The 17,250-nt window shown below is 34.5% G+C and overlaps 1 protein-coding gene across 6 annotated transcripts in view; it reads left to right on the forward strand.

Moving 5' to 3' along the window:
• Positions 1-17,250, forward strand: part of PDLIM5 (PDZ and LIM domain 5) — a 213,282-nt gene that overhangs the window by 109,913 nt on the left and 86,119 nt on the right. For 2 of the 6 annotated variants that reach the window (XM_058547520.1, XM_058547521.1), the window contains exons 4-7: positions 615-657; positions 2,322-2,740; positions 12,390-12,562; positions 12,941-12,977. In XM_058547520.1, coding sequence (XP_058403503.1) covers positions 615-657; positions 2,322-2,740; positions 12,390-12,562; positions 12,941-12,977 — 672 coding nt within the window. Of the gene's footprint in view, positions 1-614; positions 658-2,321; positions 2,741-12,389; positions 12,563-12,940; positions 12,978-13,526; positions 14,661-17,250 lie in introns of those variants that run through there. The other 4 variants (XM_058547524.1, XM_058547522.1, XM_058547523.1 and 1 more) reach the window with 3 other exon arrangements.

A 17,250-nucleotide genomic window follows, 5' to 3' on the forward strand; every position in this document is an offset into this window, starting at 1 on the left:
GACACAAATGGGACATGGTCCTTGCCTTCACTGAAATTATAGCCTAGTGCAGGAACTTACAGTTTAGTTTTAGTGTAAAAAATCCAGTAACTTGTGTAAGCATTTACAAATATAAGTACAAAATAAATACTCAATTTATTGACCCAATTCAACCAGAATTTACTTAGTATCTTCACAGAGAAACCCAATGGCCTATGGACATATTCGTGAATGTTAGGAGAAAAGGCAGGTACTGTTGGAGACAGAGATTCAGCTTAGATGTTTCAGGAACCCCTAAAGGATCAGAAAGTCATGCTTATTATACCTAGCCCTTTTGGATGGGGAATAGCCTTAATTTGAAGATTAAACATGGGTGTGTTAGCAAACAGGATTGGTGTTTGTCTTCCCTTGTTTGAGTGTGTAGAGAACTAATGAATACCTAGTGTATAAGGGTATTGGATCTTGCAGCGTTTGAGGTACATGAACTAGTTAGTAGTTTGTGAATAGTGAAAATCATGAATTATGCAACTATAAATTCTGATGATTTAGTATATTAAGGTATATAATAAAAATTCCATTAATAAGTTTGCAGGTTTGCAAAAATTCATTTTTTTCCTTCTTTTTTTCCCCCCCAGAGCATCTGCTGCACCCAAGCCTGAGCTGGTTCCTGTTCAAAAGGTGTGTTTCTAATCTAGTATCACTAGGGTACCATTTGATAGCCTCTCCTGAACCACTGTAATTTTCATTCCTGTCTTAGGCCATACTGGCAATTTATAATTTCAATACAATTTTCTTCACAGTTCTTTTCCTTTAAAGATAACAGGGGAAAATGGAAATCAACACATAGAGAATTACAGAATTACCATCTGTAATTATACCTATATGATTAAAACATTATTTCTAATGTCATATATTATCAATAACTTATGTCCAAATTTCTTACATTTACTTTTAATTTGCCTATCTTTATTCACATATTCTAAAGAGAATAAACAAGTGGTTACTGAAAATGAGTATCACAAGTCTTTTAATAACATTTTGTTTAATAATATTAATAAGTTTTTAATTACATTTTCAGGATATTCTTAGATTAGGTTATTGGCAAGTACCCTTTTCTCATATATATCCTCATCTTGTCCCAAACCCATTATTCATATACATCTAGTTTATGCTTTTTTGGGTTTTCTCCTTAATTTTACTTGTGCCTTTCCATTGAATTACTTATTATATTGATTTGCTGAGGCATTAAGCTATTCCCCCCCATTAGCTTTATTATTTCTATAAGATTAGTTTAGATTACCTTTTTTTAAAAAAAATTGAATATAATAGAACCACTATTGTATGCTTTTAAAAAATTTTTATCGTTTTTCTTTCAAGATGGTAGGGTGAGTAGGGATTTATTCTTGAATATCATAGAAGCCTAACCTGTTTATTTTTTCTTTAAGTTTACACTTGCTTTGGAATAGAGATTTGCAAACACAAATTCTATTAATTTTAGGAGAAATTGATCTTACTAGTTATTATTGTTTTTTTTTTTTTTTGGCTGATGGCAGTGAAGAAACATCTAAGATCGTTTTTTTTCCTTATATAACTATTAAATATTAAATATTTATTTTGGAAAAAGGAAAGAATTTTATTCCATCTCTGAATGATATCTCAAAACATTCCAGACAGAGAGACAGGTGGATTGCAGGAAAGGGAAAGGATTGATTTTGTTTTGTTCACTTGTTTGCTTTTTTGCTGAGTTGTTTTTTTAAAAAAAAAGCAATTTCTTGATTCAAAATAATTAATTAGAATGTGCACATTTCTGAGTTAGATGAAAATGATCTTATTCCTTCCTTTTTTTACTTGAAGAGTTAGAAATGTGCTGCTGTTTCTGCATGAATCAAATAATTGTACTCTGGAGAGTAATTGAACATGTTTGAAAGATGGAATTATAGTTGAGACTCTGGATATTTTCAAATAAACATTTTGGTCAGAGATGTTTTGTTTATTGTGGGGTATTTAAAAAATGTTCCTTTGGAATATGTCTCAACTGACACTTATGATGGCCTTTTAGTCTTTTTGATAGCTTTCCTGCTCTATTTCCCAAATATTTTGAAACACCTTTCATTTTTATTAAAAAAAATATATTCACTGTGTGCATCTGTGTTATGCATGTTGGGACCCATTAGCATGCATGTTATGCTATATCAACTCATTGTTTTTACCTGGAAACATGTGAAGTTTGGGCTGCTAACATGATTGTGTTTGTCTTTTTAAAACTAGCTGCGTGTTCTTTTCAGTGAATCTATTTTGCATGTATTTGGTGTGTTTTGTGTGTTTATTTTTATTTTACATAGGGAGAACCTAAAGAAGTAGTTAAACCTGTGCCCATTACATCTCCTGCTGTGTCCAAAGTCACTTCCGCCACCAACACGACCTACAATAAGGCACCCCGGCCCTTTGGCTCTGTGTCTTCACCAAAAGTCACATCCATCCCATCATCATCATCTGCCTTCACCCCAGCCCATGCGACCACTTCATCACATGCTTCCCCTCCACCCGTGGCTGCTGTCACGCCTCCCCCATTGGCTGCGTCTGGACTGCATGCTAATGCCAGTCTTAGTGCTGACCCGCGTCCGTCTGCACTGAGCGCTGGTAAACCTGCAGTTAATGTCCCATGGCAGCCCACAGTCACCAGCGTGTGTTCCGAGACTGCTCAGGAGCTAGCAGAGGGACAGAGAAGAGGATCCCAGGGTGACAGTAAACAGCAAAATGGGTAGGTGGCCAAGGGTGCTTTCTGCTTTTATCAAAACTCTTCTTTCAGGCAATTTCTGGGAAACAATCTGCATCCCCCTAAAATCAGCTGTTCTTAGAAGGAAGGAAGATGAAGTTTTATTTGCCTCATTAACATGTAGCTTTCTCTTATATACATACAGCACTTTCTGCAAGGCAATTATAGGTTAATTGGCAATTATAGGTTAATTATGCATTTTGACATGTTATGAACTGTGTAACATATTCCGTAACTCTTTTTCCCTGAGTCCTGGCACAACATTGAGCAGCTGGCACTTATAATGCAAGGCGAATCTTGAATATTTCTTCTTCGATTTTTCCATCCTTTTATTAGCCCCCACAAGTTTAAACAGTGGTTACAGTTGTGTCAGCCTATGTATCTCATCCTAAGGAGAGAGGAAATGAGGAATTTGTGAGAAGCTTTTTTTCTAGGAAGTAGTCTTAAGAAGACAGAAAACAAATTTAGTTTTTGCTCATGTCTATGTATCATGTAATAGCTTAGGTCAGATAGCTAGCAACATTCTTTTCAGATAAGCTTAAGCTAGAATGTAGTCTTCAAAAGCAAATAGTAATGACAGAACAAGAATATTAAGGGATGCTTTAAAAACGTCAGAAGCAAATTAGAAAGTATTTTCATTGTAAAGATTTTTCTAAAATGAATGGATTTAAAACAATGAACACTAAATATATAATGTTAGCAGAAGTTTTTGAAAATCTATTCCTTATAATTTTTCCCTTTTTGGGGTACATTTTTTGAAAAATTGGTTGAAGTCTATTTTCAGCTGCCTCCATTTATAGATGGTCATTGTATTCTTTTTGGAATTCAGTGACCATACTTTAAGCCAAAGTCATTTTTGTAAAATCATTTGATCAGATTTATTGTGACAAAAATGCACTTTAAAAAGAAAACAAAGGGAAATAATCTGCATGGGTGAAGGTTTTTACCAATGCCAGTTCCCAGGAAAATATAATTAAAATAATTGTTTGAATAGATCTTTTCTGAGATAATCCCTTCCGCATGTTAATTCATGTAATGAAGGGGCTATGCTTTCTGTAGTGCCGCTGCCATGGCAACTCTGAGCTCTGAAAAGGAAGATGGCAGGGTTCCAGGCTGCTGCTGGGAGAGAGCAGGAGGTCTGGAGGAACAGCTCCTGGGCCCACATAGGGTTTTGTGGTTGTGGGTGGCTTTTTAAAGTTCTGATGTATATATACTGGGGAAAAGTAGAATCCCTCAAAGTGTTATTTCTTTTTTCATGTGAGAAAGAGAAATAATACAGTGTTGAGGTGCACTTGGTTATATTTTTTTCATGTATGTCTATTTTAAGACAAGTAGATTTTAAAGTAATCGAAGTAGATATCCTGAAAAGACAGATGCTGCCCATCAGATGCTAGCCCCACAGAAAACTAAGAGCAGAAATTTACTATGTTTATTAAATTCCAGGTTCAGTAAAAGAAAGTTCATTGAAGGAAGTATTTGAGCTAAAATCTTTTCTCCTTACTAACATTTCTTGAACTTTTATAAGGAAATCTTCTTATTGGAAAATTGTAGAGGTATAAGCAAATTGAAGTTACGGAAAAGGATGACATTTAAAACATGTAAAAATATCAAGCTTAAATTTTGTGTTTTATAAGCACAACTTTGGTGATTAAACTTGAAATGATTTAAAGGTTATTATTTTCACACTATAACTGTAGGCAGTAGTATGGTTGTAGGGCCTTTGTGGTGGATTCTTAATCAGTCAATATGTGATTGTGAAGCACGTATCTGGTGTCCAGCACTGTGCAAGATTCAGGAGAAAAGGGATTATTACATATTTTGCATCATCAACAAACAAGTTACTGCTTTGCATTTGCAAACTGAGTGTATTTAAAAAGAGCTTGATTTCAAATGTTGTCCAGATGTTGGCACAATGAAAACTTGATTACTCCGAAAACAAAGTGTGGTGTCTGTGAAATTGTAAGACCAATTTGCAGTGCCCTTTCTCTTACGGTGTTTAGAGTAGTGAAATCAAAAATAAATCACACACTTTACTAGTCAGTGATGTGTCATTTTGAAGAGTAGGTGTTTTGTTATATTGATGAGTGCATTTCCTCCATCAGGTGTCAGTTTTTCTGAAATCACTGTCAGACTTTTACTAATTATGTGATTGTTAAATTTTCCATATTTTTATAATGTTACAAAAGATCTGCAACAAAACTCTTTCAAAGTTGAGAGTTGTTACTTTTATATTTATTTATTTTTTTGGTGAGGAAGATTGGCCCTGAGCTAACATCTGTATCCATCTTCCTCTGTTTTGTATGTGGGATGCTGCCATAGTGTGGCTCGATGAGTGGTGAGTACGTCTGCACCTGGGATCCAAACCCGCAAACCCCGGGCCACAGAAGTGTAGCGCGCAAACTTAACCACTATACCATGGGGCGGGCCCCGAGAGTTGTTACTTTTTATTAGTTTTTATTTTATAAATAATGTATTGCCAGTAACCAAAAATTTAAGAGTTCAGAAGGATTAAAGTTAAATGCATAGTTATCTTTGTCCTCAAAGCAAGAGGACTGTTAGTTTCTATGTGATTTAAAGTAACTAGCTAATTTGCCGGTTTGATAGATATCCCACACAAATTTATTTAGGATTAATAAACATGAGACGCAGGCGAGTGGTTATTTATTAAGCATCATTACTGAGAAATAATTAGTTAATATTCAACCTAATAGTATGAAATCTATAATGTTGATATTTTTTAGAATGTTTCTTAATGATACTATGTAAACATTCCTGTTCTTTCTTATAAATAGTAATGAACAAGGCAATTTAAGAAATTTTAATCTCTCTTCTACATATACAGCTTGTTGGTCTTAGCTTGCTGTTTTCTTTTTTACTCTCTCATACTCTTCTTACTCTCCTTAGAGGAAAACGAGGCTTATATCCAAACAGGAAGGGAAGCTCTTTTGTGTCAGGTAGTTGAAGTGATTTACCTTTTCCCTTTCCAAATGCCCTTGCATTATAATGTGCCACTGCTTTCAAGAGGTAAGTCTTTCATAGATCCTTCCTTAACATCAATTTCCTCGGACTGCAGTTTTCTTCTAACAGTTCCTATGTGGTATTTTGAAGAACCTGGCCTTGAAACATACAATATAATGATATGGTAGTAATATTTTTAAATGCTTTTCTTTTTGCAGAAAACACAAGTGACAAAGTTAGTATCCACATTACTGGAGAGGAAATATGGTGATTTATATATGAGTAAACAGCATGAATGCCCGATTTTTGCAAAATTAAGTTAAATTTTGCAAAACAGCTGTAATTTAGAATAACCACATTTAGTATTTTCAGTAAGTTTGGTTTGCATTGCTGTGTTGTGGTGAAGTGCTTTATGGTAATAAATGGTAGTGTTTGACTTGTGTCATAAAATATATGTGGAGTTTGCTGTGTAATGATTTAGAAGGGGTAATGCCTGAGGGAATGTAGTTTGTATCGGTTGAGACTGTTAGAAGACAAAAGATAAAGACAGAAGAGAAAGAATAAACGTATGTACCACTAGTGAATAGCATATATAAAACTGAGTTGATTTCCAAATTCATATCAAAAACCAGTGTTTCCTAGGAAAGTCTCTAAGAACCTTTATGATTTTTCAAACAATATTGCTGGAAGGTTTAGACCTCTATATATGCAATTTGTGTCACTGGATGATAGAAAGTTATACACCTTTGAAATTAAGAGAGATAATTGCCAGCTTATTAAATGTTACAGTTAATTGGCATAGGCATTGGGAATCACCGTGGTATAATTTTAAAACCTCGCTTTTGTGTCTGTTGGTATTGACAGTAAACAGGCTGATGATTACTAGCTTTAAAAATAGATAAAAATCACATTAGATAAGAACTTAATTTTGTTTTAAGTTATGATTATTCTGAGCAAGTGCTCATATTTCTTTATTATGACACTACAGAATAGAATTGGAAATAGGGAATACAATCTTAGACACACCCAAGAGAATTAACTTTGAATTACTAGAGCAGCTTCATTCCGGTGTGGCTGTGGTCTCACTGATTGAATAGTTTCATGTTATATACACATAGGAATATTACACACCAATGTACTAGTGAAACGTCCCCAAACCCTGATATATTGCTTGTCTATTTAAAGTTAAATTCTTATACACAAAGATTTTAACTAGTTACTAGATTCCAGTGTAAAAAACAATTTGACTTGTAAAGGAGAAAAAATAGGACTTGGACAAATAAATTTAAGCATTTAGGTTAAATATAATTGTTTTAAAATTCAAGATTCAGATTCATTAATTTATTAGGTATTACTATGCATTGTGCTAGGTGTTCCTAAATGCATTATCTGATTTAATTCTTATTTAGACTTTGAACAATGAGAGGTTACGTAATTTTTCAAGTCATGCAGCTTATAAGTGATAGAGTTAAGATTTGAGACTAGGTCTTTTGAAGCCAAATTTTGGTGTGCCTTCCTCTGTATCACCTGCTTGTGACCTGGGCTTATTTCTGTTACTTTGAATTAGTATTTGGTTTTGGTGATTGTAGACTTGAGGAAAATTGAGTGAATTGAGGTTATGTGAGTGAATAATGTGCATAAAGCTCAGCTGGGTTTGATAGCGCTTTTCTTATTTGGAGCAGTTGGGGAATGTATACTAACAACAAACCTGTGTTTATATAGTTTTCAAAGAGCTTTCAAATATGCTGAACATGTGCCCTTGCAAGGAGTCTGCAAGACACAGAAATTGTGATCCATTTCACTGTTGAGGAAAATGAGGATTCTGTAGATTGCAACTTGCCCAGGGCACAGGGGAAGTGGGCAGCATAGCCATAGTGAGAAGCCAGGCCATCTGACTGTCACGTTGGCACAAATGCCACTGCGGTGTATAATTGCTATTTTATTTGGGGGCATTTTCTAAAATATGTGAAAATATTTGTTCAGCACACTCCACTTGGCATCTTTAGGTTGAAACCAATCAACCCTCCACTTGCTGCCCTTCACCAACCATAGAACATTTCCCCCCCTAATGTTGACATAAAACATTTTCCTAAACTTTAAAATGTTTAAATAGACATCTAAAATTCTACTCTGTTCAGGAGAGGTTATTTTGAAAAACTATTACCCTCCTATTTAAAATAGCAATGCAGAGGAGAGAATGCTTTGCATTGTGACTACAGAGGAATAAATACTGGTAAACTATTGAGATCAACTTGCTCCTGCATGTCACCCGCATTCAGCAAAATTCAACCCTCTGTTGAATTAATGAAACTGACTCTGGTGTGTGGAAATACAGCTTCGCTAATACTAAGATTGTGGAATACTGCACAATCTTAGTATTAAAACTGAGAGGCAGTGTTTCTCACTACATTTACAATGAATTAGTAGTTATGAGAACTAAACTTCATTGCAGAAGGATTGATTCAACAGTGTGTTGACAAACTATATAGAGTTTATACTTTAGTCTTCTCTGTCCATAATGGAATATGAATGTATTTGTTTTTAATGATTCTATACTTCATAAGCTATGTGAATGAATTATGTTTTGAGGTTTCCCCCTTAAGGTGTTATTAACCTCGTTCCTTAAATATATCATATCAGACATGCCTTTCTGGGCAATAATTAGGTCTCTGCTATTACAGAACTATGAAATTCCCACAAATCAGTTCTAAACTTACTGGAATATGCTTGTGAATGAGGGCAGTGTAATGACAAACAGAGGAGAATATGAAAATGGAGTGATAGCCCATTATTTATGACCCGCAGTGCTTCTTATATGTTTTCATCATACTCACTACGTTTTAAAAAAGTAGGGAAAATTTTCAAATAGCATATCATTCCTTTGTAATATATGATTTGGGTTAATTTATGTGAGGAGATTACACTTGCTATTAATATATACTTGTATTATGTGACACTGTAAGATTTTTTCGTATTCTTCTCTGATTTTAAAAGTGAGTCTAAAATGATGTTTCTACATCTTGCCTTCTAATAATTATTTTATTGTCTACCTTTTGTTAGGAATATAATAGAAATTTAGATTCATGATAAAATGGATTTTATAGAAACCTGGAAATGTTTTAAAGATAGTAGATCTTGGGGCTGGCCCGGCGGTGCAAGCAGTTAAGTGCGTGCGCTCCCCTGCGGCGGCCCGTGGTTCGCCGGTTTGGATCCCGGGCACACACCAACACACCGCTTGGCAAGCCATGCTGTGGCGGCTTCCCATGTAAAGTGGAGGAAGATATGCACAGATGTTAGCCCAGGGCCAGTCTTCCTCAGCAAAAAAAGAGGAGGATTGGCAGATGTTAGCGCAGGGCCGATCTTCCTCACACAAAAAAAATTAAAAAAAAAAAGATAGTAGACCTTTCTGTCTTGGTGTTAGTACCTTGAGACTTGAACTAGCATTAATATATGAGATTTTTCTCAGTGTTTTGGGAAACAAAGAAAAACAGATAAAACTGTTATCCAAATAATAACAATGTAACAAAATTTTGACTAACATTTGTTCTTTTTTGTTTGTGTTTACATGATTATTTTGAAGCATGATGTTTGTGTAACATGTTCACATAAATTCATTGGTTTCAATTTTGTTATTTCATTTTGTTTCTTTTCTTCTTCTTCTTCTTTTTTTTTTTTTCCACCTCATCTTTGTCTGTTTTCCATCATCCTGGGAACATCAATGTCTTCTCCACTTTATCACATCTTTTTTGTGTGTATTATTCCTGCTTCAGTAACCCTGGCACCGTGTAAGTAGCTAATCAGTGGTTCCTTTTGTAATTTTCATCATTGTCTCTCTGTAACTTTCCGTCTTGCTTTCAACTTAACACCACCCGCAAATTTTTAGTATCTTCTCATTGCAAGAATTTTCAGGTATGTTAAGGAGCCTAGAAAACATGTTCTACATGCTGGAGAACTTCATTTGAATCAGTGATTGTATTCAGAACAACCACACTTCTGCGGTGGAAAAACCTAATAGGCTGATTAAGTATTATAGACAGTGTATACTGGAGTTAGAGATGTAGTTTGGGCCTCCCTTTAGTATTTCTTAAAAATTTGAATGAACTTGCTAATTTGGAATGTCTCTATTTTGAAATAAATTATTTGCTCTTGATAGTTAAATTTATGTTCTATCCCAAATACATTTTTACAAATAAAATCATTGAGATTATTCTCTTCTTTAATCATAGAGTCATCAACGTCTAGAGTTTCAGAGCCAGAAAACACTAAGTAAATGTTGAGAAGTTTCATGTCACTTAACACAAGACCTTGAGCTATGGTGAATGGCACAGTCTGAGGTGTACTACCTTTTGCAAGTGTGTCATGGCTAAAAGATATTCTTCAGTGTCATTTTATTATTCTTAGTGTCATAGCTTGACACCACTGTTTTGTATTTTTATAGGCCAAACCTTTTACAGAGGATAAAATAGTCTTATACCTAAAATTGACACCATTTAAGATTAAACTACACTCACTAACTAGAGAGAAATGTAAAACTATAGTAAGTAGCTAAGTAAAAGGTTTTTCAAGTAATTGCGTAAGATGAAGTGTTGTCTGTTTAGTAATTTATATCTGTCAGAGGCAATGTGTTTATGAAGTAATCTATGCCTGTTATTTCCTGATTTTTAAAAATGTATGTTTTAAAAAGGATTAGATTTTGTTCAATGTTAGGAAAAGGTATTTCAGATATTTTACTCTGAAATCTTAAAATATTACCATACATTATAATAATAAGTATTACTAGTTTGTGTGTAAATACTATTGATTCTGTTCTTTATATTTGCAGATGACCCATAGTCTTAGAACACGCATCGCAAATAAATTTTCTAGTAATCATAAAAGAACACATTACATGATCATGACCATACTAGTATGGGTTAAGTACTATGGAAAGCACTTTACATACCTTATCTGTCTTATTTATTCCTCAGAATAACCCTTTAGGGTGGATGCAATCCCCATGTCTCAGATGGGAAAAATAGAGACTTGGAGAAGTTAATTGACTTACCTACAACACACACTGAGTGGAGGATGTGGTACTTGAAACTATTGTCTGTCTGACTGTAATGCCAGGGTTCACTTTAATTATATCGTGTTCTTCACTGGACACAAACTCTCCTGGTGTACTGAGACGACTTTGATAGTGTAACTATTAAAATGACAGCAGTCCTGTGGCAGGCTGATAGTGCTGTGATTTCCTCGCAGTGAGTTCTACCCAGCAGGTGTCGCCACCCTCATCTGACCCACTTAGAGCACTTGCTCTACTTGGGTCTGTGTCAGTCGTCTGCTAGTCCAGACTCAGACTCTTCTGATATTAAATTCATAGCCTCTAAAAGTTTGGGAGGAAGGGAGGAGTATTTATTACGTTCTGTAGATCTTAGGTTAAAGTGTAAAAACAACGTACATTGTAAATTCCTTTGCTTTGTTAATAGAAAAATGAATGTTCTTAGCAAACTCAAAGTTCTTGAACTCTGTACTTTACAAATCCCTTTCACATATATTATTACATTTAATCCTCAGAACAGTGCTACTTTGTATGTGATATTTTTGTTTTGTAAATGAAAAACTGAGGCTCAGTGAGATTGACTTGTCCAAAATCACACATCTGGCAAGTCACAGAGCCAAGATTTACATCTTGGTCTTTTGATAGGTGTTTCATTGGTTTCTGATATACCACAGCTCTTCTTTCTGCTCGTCCTGCACTCACTTCATTTAGGATGAGGAATGTCTATACACGTGAGTGAGGAAACTATAGAAAATAACTGGGGGCCGGCCCGGTGGCATAGCACTTAAGTTCTCACGTTGCGCTTCAGCGGCCTGGGTTTGCTGGTTCGGATCCTGGGCACGGACCTGCTCACTGCTCATCAAGCCGTGCTGAGGCAGCGTCCCACATAGGAGAGCTACAACTCTACAACTAGGATGTACAGCTATGTCCTGAGGCTTTGGGAAGAAAAAAGAAAAAGAGGAAGATAGGCAACAGATGTTAGGCCAATCTTCTTAAAAAAGAAAGAAAAGAAAATAACAGTCTGACCATTTTTCAAAATTGTGTTTGGAATTGCTAGTTTAGCCTGTACTAAACCATTGTTGGGTCCTGGGCCTAGGGAAGATAGGATCATTTCATTTTGTGAAAGCCAATACGTTTAGCAGCATATCAATATTTAACAGTGGTTGTGAGTGTAGTACATATCTGTGATTTGTTAGGCATACAATACAAGTATTTCTAATTGTTTGATTTTAACTACTGTGGACTTTTTCATTTCTTGTTATTTGCCTTCTTTTCTTATTCTTTTCTTTTCCTTTTCTTCATGTTGGAAATCTCTCTTCTGCTGCCTTCTTCTGTCAATTAAAAGGAAAATCCCGCCTAAACGGTAACCTTTCTGTTGAATAGATACATATACTATCATTTTATATTAGCCTTAAGTACCTTGTGTTTTTTTACTAATTTTTAAAAAACTTAGTCTACTATATTTTAGAAAGATGCTTTTTTTAAAAAAAATTGAGGCTGAGTCTTGCAAAAGCAAAATATATAAAAGGAACATTGAGGATTAAATGTATAAATGATAAATAATTTGGCGGTGGATATTTTTATCCTTAATGTAATTAAAATTTTTAAAATTCTTTTCTTACTTCTCAACGCTAGCCCACCAAGAAAACACATTGTGGAGCGCTATACAGAGTTTTATCACATACCCACTCACAGCGATGCCAGCAAGAAAAGACTGATTGAGGATACTGAAGACTGGCACCCAAGGACTGGAACGACCCAGTCTCGCTCTTTCCGAATTCTTGCCCAGATCACTGGGACCGAACATCGTGAGTGCATATTTAGAGGTTCTAATGGATGAATGTTCTTTGCCCTAGAGCGTAGCATTTAGATTGATGAACAGTTATTAGAAAACGATAATGTTCCTGAGACAGTTTGCTTTTAAATTATGCCATGCATAATATGGGTACTGTAAATAAGAAACCAGCCCAGGAGCGTAATGTTGAAAAGTATAGTAGCAGTAGCAGTAGCAGTAGCAGTAGCAGTAGCAGTGACTATAGTATATAGCTAATGACAACATATTATGGAATTTTTTATTGGCTCTCTGCAACTTGACCATTTGGTATTGACTGATACGGCTAATTGCTTAAGTGATTTTAAAGTTAAAAAAAGCAAACTAATACTAGATATTGCTTATTATATTTCAGTGAAAGAATCTGAAACTGATAATACAAAGAAGGCAAAGTAAGTTGTCCATTTTTTTGTACATTGAATGCTTTCCTTTCATGAATGGTCTCAATGTATTTTTTCACATTTTCAAGTGTAATGATACGGCATTTTGTCTTTGCAACTAGAAGCTAAGCATTTAACTTTGGTGCCTTTTGTGGGACTTAGATGTATGACTTACAGATTTTTAAATTAGTAAATACCGTGTGGATTTTCTCCCTAAGGCTTATTTTCTTTCGTATTGCAATAAGTGGGTGGCAGGGTGTATCTGAGGGTGCTTCGCTAACACTGCAGATCTCTGTGAATGAGTTCAGTGTGTTGTCTTGCAGTCACTTCATTTTGGGCATAAAAATTGATGTTTCCAAGAAGGCTCTATGAATTAATTTCTGTATTTCTAAAAATGCTCTACCCTTAAAATCGTTGCTATTAAATAAAACAGCTATGTGAAATTAAGCTTTTATAAGGCATGTTTTCTGCATGATAAACTTAGAAACTTTTCTTTCTCTTTCTTATGACTCTTCTATCACTGTTCTTTTCTTTTCTTTTCTTTTCTTTTTATTTCCACAGGGAAAAGATACCCCTTCACGTCTTTAGTCCCAAATACACAAAATTACGTGACTGGCACCATGAAGTTTCAGCACGTGCTCTTAACGTACAGTGATTTATGAGCCTTGCTCCCCCAAGCAGCCAGCACATACCTTTTCATTCACTTTTTTTTCCACCTTCATAGAAAAATCTGTATTAAATTTGCCCTATGAAAAATAGAACTTTTTCTATACTCTTCCAACCATTTCCTGCTGTTGTGAAAATGAGGAGGAGGAACATGTTCTCTGCTAGTAGGTAGCTCACCAATGTTAAACTAAGAGAGCAAATTAAGGGACTAGATCTATTCGGTGGATTTACATCTGTTTCCATTGTTATTAGGGTAGTGACTTTGGAAAAGGAATTCTTTTCGTAAGTTGAATTTGGTTGGTCGTTTGAAGCAGAGGTGGATGAGCCAATACTGTCCTTGTCTAATTTGGAAAATACTTCCATTATGTTACTACATTTTCCAAGATTACTTTTAAGTTTATTATTATGTAATGTTCTAAGTGGGTTGTAAATTATTCTAAAGTAAACAAATAGGAGGCAAGACAAAACAGAGAAGACTTTATTAGAATAGACTTCATTATAGATTTGGGTGTCTTTTGAAGCAGGTACTATTCAGGATGGCTATGTGAAGAGAAGGAGGCTCAGATTTGGCTCCTTAAAAAGGAAAAGAAGAGAATTCTGCCCCAATTTGCAATGGGGAAATACAGTGTTCTTTTGGTTGGTTAGTTTCAAAAATCCTATTTTCTACCAAAGGAAATATTTCTAAGCTGGTGGATCTTTTTAGGGTATAGACAACTTCTAGGCATTAACTAGTAAGATATAGAAAAAATAGCTTTGTTTTGTTTCTAAATTAGAGGAAATGAACATAAAATAAAATGCAATATGAATGATTCTTCATGCGACACCAGAGAAATATTTTACTTAGTGATATAAACTATTTTGTGTTGCTGCTGTTCCTAGGAAGCTCTATTTGGGGCAATACATGCAAGCTAAATATCTGACTAGAAATGCCTTCTGTCTTGTAATATAATGTATTATATATTAGATCTGAATTCAGTAATACATGCATTTTGAAGTTTGGAAACGTATTATAATAAAGTTGCCTTTAACTTAGCCTTGTACTGTTTTCTGTTTCCTTGAAGCTAGTAACAATACCATCCAAGACTGTTACAGTATCACTTGAGTAAAATAAATAATTCTCTTGATGTTTCATTTGGAAAACAATTTTAATTTTGTGAGGTTGCTAAAATGTGAGTATGGAATATGACAAAAGCCCATATTCGATTTTTTTCCTGCATGGTTACATTATTTAATGTATCATCTTATATGAGTAACATAGGATCAGTTAGACTAGGGCACAATATAGAGTTAGTCTTTGTGTGAAAATGATTACTGAAGGATCTCGCCTGCACTCAAGGTTCCATTTTATTTTTCCACGTTTTCTTCGCTTTAATGTCGCCATAGACTAGGACAACTACCTGATAATTTGGAGAAACTAACATTAATTTCAGTTAGTGATTGATTACTGTTTAAAATTTGGCATGCCAAATTCACTTAAAAATAGTTCTAGGATTTATCTATGTTCATTTTCTACTATACTTCATAATGTATTAAGATGTCTTTCTTTTGTTGCCTCAGCTCTACTTCAGATATTGCTTGTGATTTTATGATCCTGACATCAGTCCCAGTTATTATTGTGTCTCTGGCCTCTAGAGAAAAATCTACTTTCTTAGGCCAGGCTTTCCTATACTTAATAATTCTTCCTTGATCTCAAAAGATGATGTTCAAAAGAAGATAGAATCAAATTCTCATGAAAATAAATGGTGTGGGTAGAGTAAACATGATATTTTCCACCAAGAGCCAAATTTCTAGAATAACTACAGAGAGAAAGAACTACTAGAAAGAGAGTTTTAGGTAAATAAAAGAATTTTTCCCTAATAAAGACAGTAGAACATGTATAGAAATTTATAACTTGAAATAGGTACAGATAAAAATAAGAATTTAATACTTCACCTAGTTAAAAATAAAGCATTTAGTGTCTCATTGAAAGCATAGACTTACATAAGTGGAACGATTCATGTTTGATTATAAGGGTGTATGTTCAGCCAGGATCACAAAAGACATTCCATTTGACCCAGTCGGAGGTTGAATTCCTGTGCTCAATTAATCTCCTGGGACATCTTATATTCCTAGCTTAAAAGCTAGCCAAAAATTATAAAAGCTTCTTGCAAAAATATTATTGTAAGTCTAGTGACCTAATTTATAGCTTGTTTTTGTTTGTCTCTCATATATAGACTTTCTTTATCATAGGCTTGTTTTTAATGTAAAATTGGAAAGTTACTCTTAACAATTTTCAACATTTTTTTTCTTAAAATGTTTTACCAGTCGGAAGGTGGAATGTCTCCCACACATTCAATATTTTTGTTACCTCGAAAAATATATTATTGGTGGAAACAGAAACATACTCGTTTTGTATGTCATTATGCCCTTTAGGAAGTCTCAGATAAAAAACATCTTAGCTTGTTAAATAAAAATTTTGATAGTAAGATAGAGTGTAGCAGAACCTTCTTTTATTCATATTTATTTAGAAACATAGAATGAATTTATTTTCCTCAGCAAATATTTTTGCAGTTGTTGTGTTTGATGTGTATTTAAAATCATGTAAATGATTAATATTCATTCATTGCCTGCATTTACTCTTTCACATGAATAATTACTAAATAGTGCTTGAATGCCAGGCACTGACATGGATTCAGTAGTGAATAACAGATAAATACGTAAACAAGATGATCTGAGATAATTGTGTTACCAAGATAGTCAAATAAGTTAATATAAAGGAAATTTGGCTTAGGTGGGGAGGGATTACGTAGATTGTCTGGGCCTCTGAGGAGATGACCTTAATGTTGTCACCCAAGGGAAGAAAAAGAGTCAGTCACGTGATCTCTTGGGGTCACTGTGGAAATGAGTGTGGAAACCCTAAGGTGGAAAGGAGCCTGGCAAGCACTGAACTGAAAGGACCGTGTGACCAAAATGTGGTGTATGAGTGGAAGCATGATATAGAAACATAAAGTTTATGCATATAGGCACATGGCTTATATTCTTAACACTATTCACAGCATTTTGAATGAGAAGTTTTCTTATTATCATATCTAACCACTTCCAAGTAAAATTAAAACATGAAGAACCAGGGACGTTAATCGACTTGCTAAATAAAGTCCATTCCCCTAGTTAGTGCCAGCCCTGGGCATAGTTATCAATTTAATGCTTTTTCCATTGAGACCCGTTGAAGACCTAGAAAAAGGAGGCATTCATACAGTATATGTTGGTAACATATATGTAGGGAATAGAATGCCCTGTAAAGCATACATAAAGCCATTCAAAAACAAAACTTTCATGTATAGAAATTTGACGTATAATGCTCTATTCATGCTTGAGTGATGATTTTCACAATTTAGTCCTCTCTATGTAAACCTGTCTAGAATTATTTGTACTCATTTCTTTCCTTTATCCCATTCAAGAAAATTCCTCAAACTAAGTAAATATTTCCTTGCTCATTCTTTCCAAAATAGACATCAGCATTTTTTGTGGTTATAACGTTGAGAAACAGAGTGATAAATTCTTAGTTTTAGATTCAGATTTGTAACTGACTACTCTCTGCCCCTGAGTTTCCCCCTCTTTAAAATATGAAGTGAGAATCAGT

This window comes from Diceros bicornis, chromosome 8 (genome assembly GCF_020826845.1).
Source record: "Diceros bicornis minor isolate mBicDic1 chromosome 8, mDicBic1.mat.cur, whole genome shotgun sequence".
NCBI classification, from domain to species: domain Eukaryota; kingdom Metazoa; phylum Chordata; class Mammalia; order Perissodactyla; family Rhinocerotidae; genus Diceros; species Diceros bicornis.